The 16,602-nt window shown below is 42.2% G+C and overlaps 1 protein-coding gene across 1 annotated transcript; it reads left to right on the forward strand.

Annotated features, from left to right (window-relative positions):
• The first annotated feature begins 8,538 nt into the window (after positions 1 to 8,538).
• On the forward strand, positions 8,539 to 16,275 carry si:ch211-212k18.15 (uncharacterized protein LOC563681 homolog). Its single transcript, XM_048542510.2, has 4 exons — positions 8,539 to 8,758; positions 10,480 to 10,577; positions 11,433 to 11,606; positions 15,208 to 16,275. The coding sequence occupies exons 1-4, from the start codon at positions 8,680 to 8,682 to the stop codon at positions 15,661 to 15,663; spliced, it is 807 nt and encodes a 268-aa protein (XP_048398467.1). The 5' UTR covers positions 8,539 to 8,679; the 3' UTR covers positions 15,664 to 16,275.
• Positions 16,276 to 16,602: the final 327 nt, after the last annotated feature.

Raw genomic sequence — 16,602 nt, forward strand, 5'->3', positions numbered from 1 at the left:
AAAGGTAGAAGTTCCTTTCATCATCCTCGGGAATATAGGGTGTTGGACAGCAAAAACATGCTAAAATCTTTGAGGGTCGACAAACCTGAACCCCTAACACACTTCACCCCCCAAATGGCAACCTGGTATTTGACTTGATCGATCTTATTGTCACATGTACAAAAATGCAGTGAAAAGCTTTGTTTATGACCCCGTACAGGCAGATCACAGCAAGCAAAGGATATACAGATCAAAAAGACTTAGAGACATGCAGGTTACATTGCAGGTTACATTATTTGAGGCGAGAGTCCATTCAACAGTTTGATAACAGCCCGAAAGATGCTGTTCCTGGACCTGCTTGTGCATGTGTTCAGGCTTTTGCCTCTTTTGCCTGAAGGATGAGGTTGTAGGAAAGCATTATCAGGCTGTGATGGGTCTTTGATGATATTGGCAGCCTTTCTGTGGCAACAAGCCTTGTAAATAAAGTACATGGACAGAAGGTTGGCTTCCTTGATGATCTGAGCAGTGCACACTACCTTCTGTAGTTTCTTACAGTCCTGGGCAGAGCAGTTGCCATTCCAGACCGTTATGTACCCGGACAGTATGCTTTCAATGGTGCATCTGTAGAAGTTGGTGAGGGATGTTATGGACATGCCAAATTTCCTGACCCACCTGAGGAGGAAGAGGTGTTTTTGTGCCTTCTTGACTGTCGCATTTACGTGTGAAGTCCAGGACAGGTTGTTGGTTACCATCATTCCAAGGAGCTTGATGATCTCCACCCTTGCAACCTCAACTCCGTTGATGTAGATGGGGACATGTTCTCTTCCTTTCTTTCTGAAGTCGATGATCAGTGCTTTAGTTTTGCCGATGTTGAGAGACAGATTGTTTTCATTGTAGCATGTCACCGAGCCCTCTATCTCCTTCTGTATTTTGCCTCATGTGTTCAGGCTTTTGCCTCTTTTGCCTGAGGGATGAGGTTGTAGGTAAGCATTATCAGGGTGTGATGGGTCCCACTAGGGTGACGTTGTCAGCAAACTTGTAGATGGTGTTCACTTGGAATTGGGGAACACAGTCGTAGGTGTAAAGGGAGTACAGTAGGGGGCTGAGGATGCATCTTTGGGGGCTCCAGTGTTCAGTGTTATTGTGCAGGAGGTACAGCTACCCATCATTTCTGATTGTGGCCTATGGGTCAGAAAGCTGAGGATCCAGTTGCAGAGGGTGGAGCCGAGACCAAGGTCACAGTGTTTTGAGATCAGTTTGGAGGGGCTTATGTTGTTGAAGGTGGAGCTGTAGTTAATGAGCAAGAGTCTGACATACATGTCTTTGGCGTCCAGATGTTCCAGGGATGAGTGCAGGGCTGTGGATATGGCATCTTCTGTGGATCTGTTACGTTGGTAGGCAATCTGCAGGGGATGAAGGCAGGTTGGGAGACTGGAGTTGATGTGACCCATGACCAGCCTCTCGAAGCACTTCATGATAATTGAGGTCAGAGCTATTAGGTGGTAGCCATTAAGACACACTGTATGTGTCTTCTTGGGTACGGGGATAATGGTGGTCTTCTTGAAGCAAGTGGGGACTTTGCTTTGTAGGAGGAGAGGTTTAAGATGTTGGTGCACAGTTGATCCGCACAGGATCTGAGTGCTCGACCAGAGACACCGTCTGGATGTATCACTTTCCTTGGGTTGACTCCAAGGGAGTCTAATCCGACTTCTGAAGCGTTGACAGAGGGAACAGGTGTGTCTGGGGCTGTTGGGGCAGGTGTTGCCATGCTGGTGGTATTTAGCCCCAAACAAGCATAGAAAGCATTGAGTGTATCAGGGAGGGATGTGTATCAGGGAAGGTGAGAGGGCAAGTTGAAGGAGATTGGACAATAGTCTCCTGAGACTACAAAGATAGTGAGGGGCTAACCACTTCCTGCTCAACAGCAAGCCATCCACTGTGGTCTGTGTCCTTAACTGAAGACACATTTTGATTTTTGTCCCCCTTGAATGAATAAGAATAGGGATTTTTTCTAAAAAGCCAGTTTCAACTCTTTTTGGAATATGCTGGTGGTACTGAACATTCTCTTGTGTACCAATGTGAGTTTAAACATTAGGTGCTATGAAGGGCACAGTTGAAGATCTGTACCCTGGTCATTCCAATGTTGCAGTTAAAAGAACAAAGCAACTCTCTCTCTCTCACTATTAACCTGAATACTGGAGTTCAGTTGAAAAAAAGTCAAAAGAACATAGAGCTACAGAATCCCAACCAATCTGTAAAATTAAGAATCTTGAAATGGACTGTTTGACTCAATGGCTGTTGCCAAACTCCACTACTATCACTGCAAAATTCAACCATCTACTCTTCACCAACAATTTATTCAAATTTCAGTTGGGTTTTTACCTTCAATTTTTTTGGATTTGCCACTTATTTCTATCCTGTATGATTGTGTGTTGAATCACTAATTCTTTCCATGTTTAGTAATTAATAAACTCACTCATGGTTAACTCAAGAAAGTATGGTTAAATTGTTTTAAAATATCTTTTAATTTGGATTGGGAGAAAAGCATCCACAAGTGAAGCAATTTGTATTTCACTTAACGGTTAACTGAAGGAAAGGTAAGTCAAGAAGAGGAGCCAATTCATCCCTCCTCACCTGATATGATATCCTATCTGGAACTGTATAATTAGAGGACCTTGCCTGGGACCTGGATAATGGCAAATATCCAGGCAAGGACATTGAAAGTCTACTTACATATCTTGTCTGTATTCTTCAGCTTTTCACTCCTTTTACTCAGTTCTCCTTTCATCACTCTTTCACCGTTACATTACTGTGGTTGCACTCAGTCCCTCTGTTGCATTTTAGAGCTCATTTCATATATTCCACCTGAGGAAGCCCCTTTGACTTGTTTCATGTCTGTTCACAATTTGGAAAAAATGTACAAAGTTTCTTATAACAAGGTGTGGAGTTGGATGAACACAGCAGGCCAAGCAGCATCGCAGGAGCAGGAAAGCTGATGTTTCGGGCCTAGACCCTTCTTCAGAAAATTTCTAGGCATAAAACGTCAGCTTTCCTGCTCCTATGACTCTGCTTGGCCTGTGGTGCTCATCCAGCTCTACATCCTTGTTATCTCAGATTCTCCCACATCTGCAGTTCCTACTATCTCTGAAAGATATTTTCTTATAATTTATCTTTTGGAATTTGAGCATTGTTAGCTAGGCCAGTATTAATTGCCAAATCTGATTGACCTAGAGAAGATGGTGGTGGGCTGCATCTGAGAAAAGTAATTACTCCTCAACTTTGTTTTAAATTTGCCAGCCCTGAGCCCAAAATTACAACCTTCTTCTAGATTGGCCCACAAAGGGAAACATCTGCACTATGTTTACTTTGTCAATTCTTTTTAGTATTCTACATACCACAGTTAGACTTGCTCTCATCCTTATAAATCCTACTAAATATAGACATAAATTGCTCAATTTCTCCCCAGAACTCAAGCTTTCATGTCTGGAATTAATCAAGTAAACATTCTCTGAACGGCCTCCAATGCAATTACATCTTTTCTCAAGTGAGGAGATTAAAAATGCATGCAGTACTACAAGTGCCGTCCCATAAATGCCTTGTACAGTTGCAGCAATACGTCCCTACTTTTATATGTTATCCTTGTAGGAATAAATGCCAAAATTTAATGTGTCTTCTTTATTTTCTGCTGCACCTGAATTTTAACTTGCTGAAATTCATGCCTGGGGACACCCAGAACCCTCTGAACTGATGCATTTTGAAGTTTCCCTCTATTTACATATTAAGTTGCCTTTTTAATTCATCCAACCAAAATGGATAACACCCAATTATCCACTTAAAACTTAAAATGCCAAATTTTGGCATTTTCAATTATCTACATCCATTCATAAATTCCTTACTTCTTCATTGGAACTTACTTCCCCACCTATTTTAGTGGCTTCTGCTAAACTGGCTATCATACATTCTATCCCTGCATCCAAGTCATTAATGTAGATTTTAAATCGTTGGAACCTGAGGACCAAATCATTTCGCATCACACTAGTTACAGCTTGTCAGCCAGAAAAAAAGACACATTTATCCCAACTCTCTCCTTTTGGCTGGTTAGCTCCTCCTTCCCAGTATATTGTCCCTAAGCTAGTGTCATTTTACCTGTGTACTAAGTTTGCGTTTCGTACCTTGTCAAATGTCTTCTGGAAATCCAGTATTTCTACATCTACAAGTCATCCATTATCCACTTTGCTAGTCGCAACTTTAAAGAAATCTAGCAAATTATTCAAAAACAGTTTACCTTTCATAGAAGCATTCCAACTCTGATGGATCATAGAACATAGAACAGTACAGCACAGAACAGGCCCTTCAGCCCACGATGCTGTGCCGACCATTGATCCTCATGTACGCACCCTCAAATTTCTGTGACCATATGCATGTCCAGCAGTCTCTTAAATGTCCCCAATGACTTTGCTTCCACAACTGCTGGCAACGCATTCCATGCTTTCACAACACTGTGTAAAGAACCCGCCTCTGACATCCCCTCTATACTTTCCTTCAACCAGCTTAAAATTATGACCCCTCGTTTTAGCCATTTCTGCCCTGGGAAATAGTCTCTGGCTATCAACTCTATCTATGCCTCTCATTATCTTGCATACCTCAATTAGGTCCCCTCTCGTCCTCCTTTCTTCCAATGAAAAAAGTCCGAGCTCAGTCAACCTCTTTTCATAAGATAAGCCCTCCAGTCCAGGCAGCATCCTGGTAAACCTCCTCTGAACCCTCTCCAAAGCATCCACATCTTTCCTATGATAGGGCGACCAGAACTGGACGCAGTATTCCAAGTGCGGTCTAACCAAAGTTTTATAGAGCTGCAACAAGATCTCACGACTCTTAAACTCAATCCCCCTGCTAATGAAAGCCAAAACACCATATACTTTCTTAACAACCCTGTCCACTTGGGTGGCCATTTTAAGGGATCTATGTATCTGCACGCCAAGATCCCTCTGTTCCTCCACACTGCCAAGAATCCTATCCTTAATCCTGTACTCAGCTTTCAAATTCGACCTTCCAAAATGCATCACCTCGCATTTATCCAGGTTGAACTCCATCTGCCACCTCTCAGCCCATCTCTGCATCATGTCAATGTCCCGCTGCAGCCTACAACAGCCCTCTATACTGTCAACGACACCTCCAACCTTCGTGTCATCTGCAAACCTGCTGACCCATCCTTCAATCCCCTCATCCAAGTCGTTAATAAAAATTACAAACAGTAGAGGCCCAAGGACAGAGCCCTGTGGAACACCACTCACCACTGACTTCCAGGCAGAATATTTTCCTTCTACTACCACTCGCTGTCTTCTGTTGGCCAGCCAATTCTGTATCCAGACAGCTAAGTTCCCCTGTATCCCATTCCTCCTGACCTTCTGAATGAGCCTACCATGGCGAACCTTATCAAATACCTTGCTGAAGTCCATATACACCACATCCACAGCTCGACCCTCATCAACTTTTCTAGTCACATCCTCAAAGAACTCGATAAGATTTGTGAGGCATGACCTGCCCCTCACAAAGCCGTGTTGACTGCATTTAATCAAGCCATGCTCTTCCAGATGGTCATAAATCCTATCCCTCAAAATCCTTTCTAACACCTTGCACACGACAGACGTGAGACTTACCGGTCTGTAATTGCCGGGGATTTCCCTATTTCCTTTCTTGAAGAGAGGAATTACATTTGCCTCTCTCCAGTCCTCAGGTACAACTCCAGTGGAGAGCGAGGATGCAAAGATCTTCGCAAGTGGCGAAGCAATTGCATTTCTCATTTCCCAAAGCAGCCGAGGACAAATCTGGTCCGGGCCTGGCGACTTGTCAATCTTGATGTTTGACAAAATTTTCAGCACATCAGCTTCCTCTATCTTTATCCATTCCAGCATGCCCACCTGCTCTTCAAAGGTTTCATTCACATGTTTTCACTTTACAAATGTCCCATCGCTACTTCATTAATAATGCATTCCAGCAATTTCCCAAAGATAGACATTAAAGTAACTAGTCTATAGTTTCCTACCTTTTGCCTCTCTCTCTTTTCAAACAAGAATATTACATCAGCATTGTGTTGTGTCTAGAATTGAAGCATTGATAGAGATGTTCTCGAGACAGTGGTAACTGCTAATGCTGGAGAATCTGAGATAACAAGGAGTAGAGCTGGATGAACAGAGAAGGCCAAGCAGCGTCAGAGGAGCAGGAAAGTTGACATTTCAGGTCTGGAACCTTCTTCAGAAAAGGGCGAGGGGAAGGAGATTCTGAAATAATTAGAGAGAGAGGGAAGGTGGATGGAAGATGCATGAAGGAGCAGATAGGTGGGGAGGAGACAGACAGGTCAAAGTGGTGGGGATGGAGCCAGTAAAGGTGAGTGTAGGTGGGGAGTTAGGGTGGGTATACATCAGTCCAGGGAGGACGGACAGGTCAAGGAAGCAGGATGAGGCTGTTAGGTAGGAGGTGGGGCTGGGGCTTGAGGTGGAAGGAGTGGGCTGGACAGGTTAGGGAGATGGGGATGAGCTGGGCTGGTTTTGGGATGAGGTTGGGGATGGGAAGATTTTGAAGCCTGTGAAGTCCTCATTGATACCATTGGGCTGCAGGGTTCCCAAGTGAAATATGAGGTGCTGTTCCTGCAACCTTCGGGTGGCATCATTTTGGCACTGGAGGAGGCCCAGGATAGACGTGTCTTCCAAGGAGTGGAAGGGGGAGTTGAAATGATTCGCAACTGGGAGGTGCAGTTGTTTATTGCATACCGAGCATAGGTGTTCCACAAAGCGGTCTCAAAGCCTCCAGCTGGTTCCCGATGTAGAGGAGGCCACAATGGGAACAGCAGATGCAGTATATCACATTAACAGATGGCAGGTCTTCTTGCAGCCCGGGATGGGATTGAGGGGGGGAGGTGTAGGGGCAGGTGTAGCACTTCCTGCGGTTGCAGGGAAAAGAGCCGGGTGTGGTGGGGCTGGTGGGGAGTGTGGAATCGACAAGGGAGTCCTGGAGAGAGTGGTCCCTCTAGAAAACAGATAAGGGTGGGGAGGGAAATGTCTTTGGTTGTGGGGTCAGATTGCAGATGGCAGAACTGCCAGAGGGTGATGCGTTGGATCTAGAGGTTGGTGGGGTGGTACGTGAGGACAAGGGGGATTCTGTTTTGGTTGTTATTGCAGGGAGTGGGTGTGAGGGATGAGTTGGGGGAAATGCGAGAGACATGGTTGAGGGTGTTTTCGACCACTGTGGAGGGGAAGTTGTGGTCCTAGAAAATGTGGTCATCTGGGATGTCCAGGAGTGGAATGCATCATCTCGGGAGCAGATGCGGCGGAGGCGAAGGAATTGGGAATAAGGGATGACATTTTTGCAAAAAGGTGGGTGAGAGGAAATGTATTCTTGGTAGCTGTGGGAGTTGGTAGGCTTGAAATGGGTATCAGTTTCCAGGTGGTTGCCAGAGATGGAAACAGAGAGGTCCGGGAAGGAGAGAGAGGAGATAACAAGGTGGAGAGTTGGATGAACACAGCAGACCAAGCAGCATCAGAGGAGCAGGAAAGCTGACGTTTCAGACGTAGTAGGAGCTGCAGATGCTGGAGAATCTGAGATAACAAGGTGTAGAGCTGGACTCCCCACTAGCCCCACCACCCCCAGCACTATTCTATACAACTGCAGGAAGTGCTACACCTGCCCCAACACCTCCCCACTCACCCCCATCCCAGGCCCCAAGAAGACCTTCCACATCAAACAGATGTTCAACTGCACATCTGCTAATGTGGTATACTGTATCTGCTGTTCCAGATGTGGCCTCCTCTACATCGGGGAAACCAAGCGGAGGCTTGGAGACCGCTTTGCGGAACAGCTATGCTTGGTTCACAACAAATGACTGCACCTCCCAGTCACAAACCATTTCAACTCCCCCGCCCACTCCTTGGACGACATGTCCATCCTGGGCCTCCTGCAGTGCCACAACAATGCCACCTGAAGGTTGCAGGAACAGCAATTCATATTTCACTTGAGAACCCTGGAGCCCAATGTTTACAATGTGGACTGCACAAGCTTCAAAATCCCCCCACCCCTGGCTACATCCCAAGACCAGCTCAGCTCATCCCTGCTTCCCTAGCCTGTCCTTCCTTCCGACCTATCCCCTCCTCCCACCTCAAGCCCCACCCCCAACTCCTACCTACTCATCTCCTCCTGCACTCTTGACCTGTCCTTCCTCCATGGACTGACCTATCCCCTCCCCACCTATACTCTCCTCTTCACCTATCTTCTTTTCTCTCCATCTTCAGTCCGCCTCCCCCTCTCTCCCTATTTATTCCAGAACCCTCACCCCGTACCCCTCTCTGATGAAGGGTCTAGGCCCGAAACGTCAGCTTTTGTGCTCCTGAGATGCTGCTGGGCCTGCTGTGTTCATCCAGCTTCACGCTTCCAGGAAATGATTGAGAGCAGAAGAAACTGAAACACCACAGAACAACACGTGTGCCTGACTGATCACTCATTGGTTTGTTTTCTTTTAAACAGCCAATGAAATAGCTAACAAAACAGAGTCTGAAAGGTTGTTGCGTTCGGTCTGTGAGGTAACTAATTTTGTTGATTTTGTTCAGTTACAATCGGACGTTGCTTTCCAGAGCTCCATAGTGTTGGCCTGGGCTGTCCGATGAGCTTTTGGCCACGTCATTGAGACTGAAGCAGTGAAATAGGACTATGGAAGATGTTCCAGAGAAGAGTTATGATCCCAGCGACAGCACTTTGAAATTTGTGAAGAGAAAGGACGAGATCACTGGTAAAATATTCATGAAATATTCATTAGAGTTACAAACTGAAAAGTAAAGACAGATTTTATTTGAAGCAATTACAGCATTAATGAACAACACTTTCGAATGGTGTAGCATCTTGAACAAAATGTAACATTTAACACAGAACAAACTCACGCGGCACTTTAAGGCACCGAGCCAGTCACGGAAGGAGAATTGAGTCAGAGTGTCAAAAGATTTGTCAAAAAGTTTTAACGTGTGCCTTAAGCGGAGGACATAAAAATTTTCGAGAGAGGCTGAAGTATTAGGGAGTATAGACCCTCGAGCCCGGCCAATTGAAACAATTAAAAACTAGATTGAACAAGAGGCCAGAATGAGAGAACGGAGTATTTCGGGGTAATACTGAAGGAGACTAAATAAAAACCGGCAGAACTGCGGACACTGTAAATCAGAAACAAAAACAGAAGTTGCTGGAAAAGTTTAGCAAGTCTGGCAGCATTTGTGCAGGGAAATCGTTTCGGGTTCGGTGACTCTGACTCAGAACTGCAGTTTCTGTTTTTGTTTGTGTTTAATACTGGAGGAGGTGAGCTGGTGATGCACTGGTTTTCTTTGCATTGGCAAAATAACATAGTTGCAAATGACAAAAAGATTATGGGTTACAATTATATTTTAGGTGATGATATTTTAAAGTGGTATTGCTTTCATGTAAAGTATTCGGCAGTTTTTGGTAGGATGTAAGACAGAGTGCGTTCATCATGATGATAGCTCCGACTATTTTCTGCCCCATTTACATCAAATTTGCAGCATTTCAGGCTTTAATTTGCTTTTTTTAAAAAAAAGTAGACTTTTAAAGAAATTCTGGGCAGTAATTACTTTGGTCCATATTTTGCAGTGAGAAATGGCAGGGAATCTAAAATAAAAACAGGAAGTGCTGGAAACATGCCGCCGAAAGAGTCATATCAGAGTTGAAACATTAACTGTTCTTTCTTACTTAAGTCATCATTCCTCCAGTAAAAGTAGCATTAATTTATAGAATCCACAGATGCTCACAATTCATGACGCAATCCAGAACATGCTATCACTGACTGTATGCTTCTCCGGAAGTTATCTGATTGAAGCACTGACACTCCACTAGCACTAGACTAACAATATTGGAAATTACTTAAATTAACAAGAACTTTTACATTGTTGGTCTTACCATGTCACAAACCTTAGAAAAGGTCACTCCTTAAAAGAGGGATAATGAGTTTTCAGCTATGCAGTAAGTTAATTATTACTTGAAAACCATTTACTAATCCTGACAGACTAATTTTATATTTATAAAATGTGAAATTTCCCATGATGACAAGGAAATCCACATTTAAAATCTTTTTCAGGATGTCTGCTTACTTAATTTTAGCTTTTATTGCAATCCAAGTATGATCGTTAGATTATCTGAAGATATGAATTAAAAGTGAACAATAATAAGTGCTTTTTAAAAATTTTATGCTCTGAATGAATATTTTAACATGATTGTACACTTCCCTGCTTGCTGACAACACTGCTGCTTCATTCCAAGGCATTAACTCTATCTGGCTCAAGATTAAACTTGCTGTCTGCACGGAGGAAAATCAAGTGACGGATAATACTACGTCTTTGTGGGAAGCTTTCTTTATGGTTAACAGTAATGTCCGTGTTTGGCAATTGACAGCAGAACTGGTCTTCTTTCGACTTTATTGGTCAGAATTTGAATCAAAGTTTTCCATTTCAGGAGATGACACCCCAGATGTTCTGAGAGTAGAAATGTCGTGTGGACATGCTGTGGACCCTAATTCACTTACTGCATGGTGTCGGAGCCTGATGGATCAGGTCAGCGCCTCAGACACTTCATTTGTACATATCTGTATGGACTATTTTCTAATTGGGGAGTCAGTTCATAAATGTGAAGTGCAAAGGGACTTGGGAGCCAGGTCCAGTTTTCTGTTAAGGTAAATTTGCAGCTTGAGTCGGTAGTTAAGGGGACAAATACAATGTTGGCATTTATCTCAAGAGGACTAGAATATGAAAGCAGGGATGTACTTCAGAGGCTTTATAAAGTTCTGGTCAGACCACATTTAGAATATTGTGAGCAATTTTGGTCCCCAAACCTCAGGAAGGATGTACTGCCCCTGGAGTGGGTCCAGGGGATGTTCACAAGAATAATCCTAGGAATGAGAAGTTTAACATATGAGGAACATTTAAGGACTCTGCGTCTATACTCAGTGGAATTTAGAAGGATGAGTTGGATCTAACTGAAACTTACAGATTACAGAATGGCCTGGACAGAGTGAACATTGGGAAGATTATTAGAAGAGACTAGGATCCTATGGCACAGCCTTATATTAACGGGAAGACCCTTTAGAACAGAGATAAAGAAGAAACGTCTTCAGCCAGAGAGTGGTGACTCATGGAATTCACTGCCATAGAAGGCTGTGGGGGCTAGCTTGTCATGAATGTTTAAGACAAAGATAGATAGGTTTCTTGATTGTCAAGACGATCAAGGGTTATAGGGAGAAAGCAGGAGAATGGGGTTATGGGGTTGAGAAATATATCAGCCATGATTGAATAGCAGACCAAACTCGATGGGCCAAATGGCCTAATTTCTGCTCTTATATCTTATGGTCTTATTTCTGTTTTATTTCACTTCTTGTTTGATTTATTTAACATTTTAAATCTCTCCTGTAGGGTCATTTCATATTTCACTGTCCTGCTGAGATGGAAGGCACTGAAGAGAAATGCAACAAGCAATGGTCTTATGTGGAGGTTCGCAGACATGCACTTCTGACTGATGAAGAACAGCAATATTTTGAAAAGAAAATTGCCATACTTGCTGCCCAACAGTATTGTGAATGCAAATGGGTAATTAAAATTCATACTTAGTATTTAATATGGAATATTACAGGAATGGAGACTATTCAAAAGCAGGGACCAACTTTTTTTCTTGAATGCCTGTCATATGTGCAAACTGGATTTGAAAGAATTAATCGTCACTCCTCCATTAACTCTTAACTTCTTAGACACTCACATTATGTAAATTGACACAAGACAACAGGGATAAGTTAACAATAAACTTGCTTCAAAATACTCAACACACATGTTTACACACAAAAAAAACACCCCTAAACACTCCTTCCATGAACTAGTGATGTTCCAGCTGATGGGATTGCATCATATACAAACAAAGCAGGAAGACTTATACAAGATAGTTAACATCATTTTTACTCAATGTTAATCGCAGATTTAAATTAAACAATTTACCTTACGTTGATTTTGATCAACATCAATTGCTTTTTGAAGAACAGTGTTTCAACCTTCTACCACTCTTTGTGTGGAAGATTTTCCTAATTTCTCACTTGAAAGATTGGATTCTAATTTTTAGCAAAATGCTCTGTTGTCTTGAATGTAGGTGGGGAGTCCTACATTCACCTTCACTGGGTCTAACCCCACCTCTTGGACCTGTCTATCTCCTCCCACCCTATCTTCTCCTTTATCCACCTTCTATCCACCTCCCCTTGTCTCCCTATTTATTTCAGAATCCCCTTCCCCTCCCCCCATTTCTGAAGAAGGGTCCCGACCTGAAACGTCAAGCTTTCCAGCTCCTCTGATGTTGCTTGTCCTGCTGTGTTCATCCACCTTCACACCGTGTTATCTAGGGTTTAGAGGGATATGGTCCAAATATGACAAATGGGACTAGATTTATTTAGGATATTTGGTTGGCAGGATGACTTGGACCGAAGCATCCGTTTCAATGCTGTATAGCTCTATGACTAAACTGTTCATTACTGTTGGGGATCTTAATAAATATAAAACGGTTATGTTTGCCTCAAACACAGTCACTACACCACATAATTCAGAGTGCATGAAATGCTTTGATACCCACAAATGCAAATCTTTCTTGTGAAATAAAACTGCTCAGTATTAAGTTATCCAATTAGCACGGTATTGATTACAACAGCATCCCAATACATTGTCCTCCATTTAGCAGCCCCTGAATTTATACAGCCTTAAGATAGAGATTCCAAATTAATTTATAAGCAATTCATTATTTTAAAGACTTAAAGGTCTCCTGGCTCCCACTTGCTAACATATTCCTCTGGTGACAGGTTTAAAAACTGTTCTCTCCCTTTTGCAGCCTGCCTCTCCCATTTTCAGTTTCTCACTTACCACCCAACATATACTGATTCCCCCATTCCAAGATAAATGTGGACTCACTTCCTCTCCTGGCCTGGCAGAGACTTGATTCACACTAGCCTTTCCAGCCTTCCTCATTGCCATCACTCACCTTCCACAGTTTATTGTTCCACATGGGAGAGAGGGAGAGAAACAGCCAGTGATTGATGGAACAGATTTGGTCAGTTCCCATACAGGCAGTGAGGTTGGTGGGGGGTGGGGATTTAGGCAGCAACCTTTTTCTGATTGGTAGCTCTCATGATTTCATTTTCCAGTTGGTTTGAGGTGTTTGAAAGCGAAATCACCTGCCACCTCTGTGTATTTTGAATACTGCCCAAAATTCAGAATGGGCTTGAATATGGAAGAGTAAGACAATCAGAATTTAACAAAAGAGAACTGTGGATGCTGAAGAACATAAATAAAAACAAATCGTTGGAGAAACTCAGTAGGTCTGGCAGCATTCCCTGCAGGGAGAAAGCAGAGTTAATATTTGAGTTCATAACTGTACTGAAGAAGGGTCGCTGGATTCTAAATGCTTTCTCTCCACAGATGCTGCCAGACCTGCTGAGTTTCTGCAGCACCTTCTGTTTTTATTTAAGGCATTTACCAATACTGATTCAATCATGATAGCAGCGTTATCTGATTTTAAGAATAGTTTTTTTTAAGGCAAAGGACTTAGCTTTATGCCCTTAAACCTTCATGTCAAGAAATTTGATGCTTAGATCTTCTAACATGGCCTTCACCTCTATGCACATTTATTTGGCAATGAATCCTGTTCTAGATCAGCAGACCCTTTCACCTGATCCCCAAAATTCTCCTTCTGCCTTGATCTTTTTTATCCACTTGTGGGATTTGGGCACTGCTGCTGGCCTGTATTTATTGCCCATCCTGAGTTGCCCTTGCCAAAGTGGTGAGCTGACTTTTTGCGCCAATGCAGTCAATATGCTGTAGGTAGACCCACATTAGCATTATGGAAAGAATTCCAGGATTTGACGCAGCAACAATGAAGGAATGGCAATTTATTTGCAAATCAGGGTGGTGAAGGGCTTGGAGGGGAACTTGCAGCTGGTGGTGATCCCATCTGTCTGTTGCCCTTGTCCTTCTAGATAGAATCAGTTGTGGATTTGGAAGGTGTTGTCTAAGGAACTTTAGTAAATTCCTGCAGTGCACCTTGTAGGTGGAACACACTGCTGCCACTGAGCATTGGTGGTGAAGGGAATGGACACTTGGGAATATAGTGTCAGTCAATGGGCTGCATCGACTTGGATGGTGTCAAGCTTGTTGAGTGGTGCTGGAACTACACCCATCCAAACAAGGGGGAAGTATTCCACCACACTTTTGATTTATGATTTGTAGATGGTGTGCAGGTTTTGGGAAGCCAGGAGGTGAGTTAATCACTGCGGTATTCCTAGTCCTTGACCTATTGTTAGCCTATTGTGTTGATGTGACAAGTCCAGCTGAGTTTCTGGTCAATGGTAACCATAAGGATGTAATGATGGGGATTCAGTGATGGTTACAACGTTTAATGTCAAAGATGGTAGTTCGACTGTCATTTATTGGAGACAGTCATTGCCTGGCATTTGTGGCACAAATGTTTTTTGCCACTTGTCAGCCCAAGGCTAGATATTGTCCCAACCTGATTGTATTTGTACATGGACTGCTTGAGTATCTCATGCTGAACATTGTGCAATCATTGGCAAACATCCCCACTTCTAATCTTATGATGTAGTGAAGGCTATTGATTTCTGATGTACCCGAATGTCAGACCAACAGTCTTCTGAACAATCTACAGCTTGTCTTTCTTTTCCCATGTAGAATTAAAACTATTGGACAATGTGTTCCTTTGCCAAAGTAACTATGCGTGCGTGTTTGTTTAAATGGATAACCAGTTATATTTTCAAACTTTCAAAACCAGTATGCAATTCCATCAAATAATTTTTAAATAAAAAAATGACTAATTTGAGTTTATTAAATGTATCAATGTATCCTTTCATCTTAAGCCTTAGAGGAGGCGTATAATTAGCCACGTCAGGAGCTGGACAAAACATTTAACTTTATGTTGTGTCTCATGGAGTAGTGAAACAGACAAAGGCAATGCACGCCTCCTATCTCAACCATAATATGAATGCAAAGATGTTTGTGATATCAAAGAATACTTGCAGCAGTATACTTGTTTAAGTGATCCTTTCATTATTTGTCTTTATTTAGTGTTCTAGATGTAAAAGTTACGTATTTTCAACACATTCTGTCTCAAAATTTATGTAATTATTTTTGTATTTCGTTTCTAAAGTGCCCTGGATGTGGAACTTGCGTTGAAAGAAACAATCTAACAAACCTGTGTGTTTTATGTACCATCTGTTTGAGAGAGAAAGGAAAATGTTATCAATTCTGCTGGCAATGTATGAAGGAATGGAAGGGACTTGCACCACGCTCTGATCGATGTGACAATGTAGGTTGCACCAACATCCAGCTGGAAACCCTGCAAAACTGTGACACCAAGACTTTACCCTTCAGCAATATTCCAAATTGTCCCAAAATTCGTGCCTGTCCTACATGTGGGGTTCTCATAGAGCATAAAGAAATGTGCAAATATGTCATCTGTACCAGATGTCATATAGAATTTTGTTTTGCTTGCCTGCAGGCTAAAAGAATTTGCAGCATAACATCCGGATATTCTCGGGCTTGTACTGTAGCTCCAAGACAAACAAGAATTCCTGTGTGGAGTCGTAGTTCAGATTCAAAATGATCAGACTCATCAAATTCTTCAAGTACTGATTCTTCTTCCGAGTGCATAATCATTTAAATAAATAATCAGAGTCTAAGATTGCGTGAAATATGAAAATAATAGTAAGTAAGTCAGTCACAGTGCCTGCCATTTACTTCTGCTGATCAACATAATTATATTCTACAAATTATCATGGTCAGGGTTAGGATTAGGATGTCTAAGTGTGTGACAGAACCCCCAGGCTTCTTGTGCTATTCTTCATTGATAAATATAAATAGATGCGGTTATAGCTTTATAGTTGTTTGACACCATTACATATGCAATTGAGGTATGTTTTTCAATTATGGCCTAGTTCTTACATGAAAACTTAATGTGTTTTTGTCACATCACTGTAAGTGATTCTTAATGTTTACTTAAAATAAATAATTCATTTCACAAGCAATAAGATGTACATTAAACAACTGAAGACCAGTTACTGTACAGCAATGTCTGAATAGTTTGTTGGTGTGCTTATTTATAAAAGGGATCACAATATATAGCAGTGGCTATCAATGTATTTGAAGACCAAAAAAAATCACATTGTTTTAGTATTCATGTAATATCTAAGCTGCTAAACATTTATCATTATATCGTTCTGACTTTTGTTCAATAATTTTTAAAAGTTTGATTTCTTGAAATAAAATATATTAGAGGAAGACATTTGATTCAAATATGCTAAATATTTTATATCAGCAGTTCCTATACTATAGATGAAGAACTTCGTTCTTTCTGGGAGAAATTGTGAATGTTGAGAGGAGACAGCGAGGCTGGTTGGCAGCAGAGACTTGTGATCAGTGTAGACAAACAGTAACTACTGGACAGTGATCCTAAAGTGCTGTTTAACCTCACTTCAGAATACACATGTTTGGTAGCAAGTGCTGAGTGAGCCCAGAACTGTTATATGCCAACTTTGTGTAGGCA

Source organism: Stegostoma tigrinum, chromosome 14, assembly GCF_030684315.1.
Source record: "Stegostoma tigrinum isolate sSteTig4 chromosome 14, sSteTig4.hap1, whole genome shotgun sequence".
Lineage (NCBI taxonomy): Eukaryota > Metazoa > Chordata > Chondrichthyes > Orectolobiformes > Stegostomatidae > Stegostoma > Stegostoma tigrinum.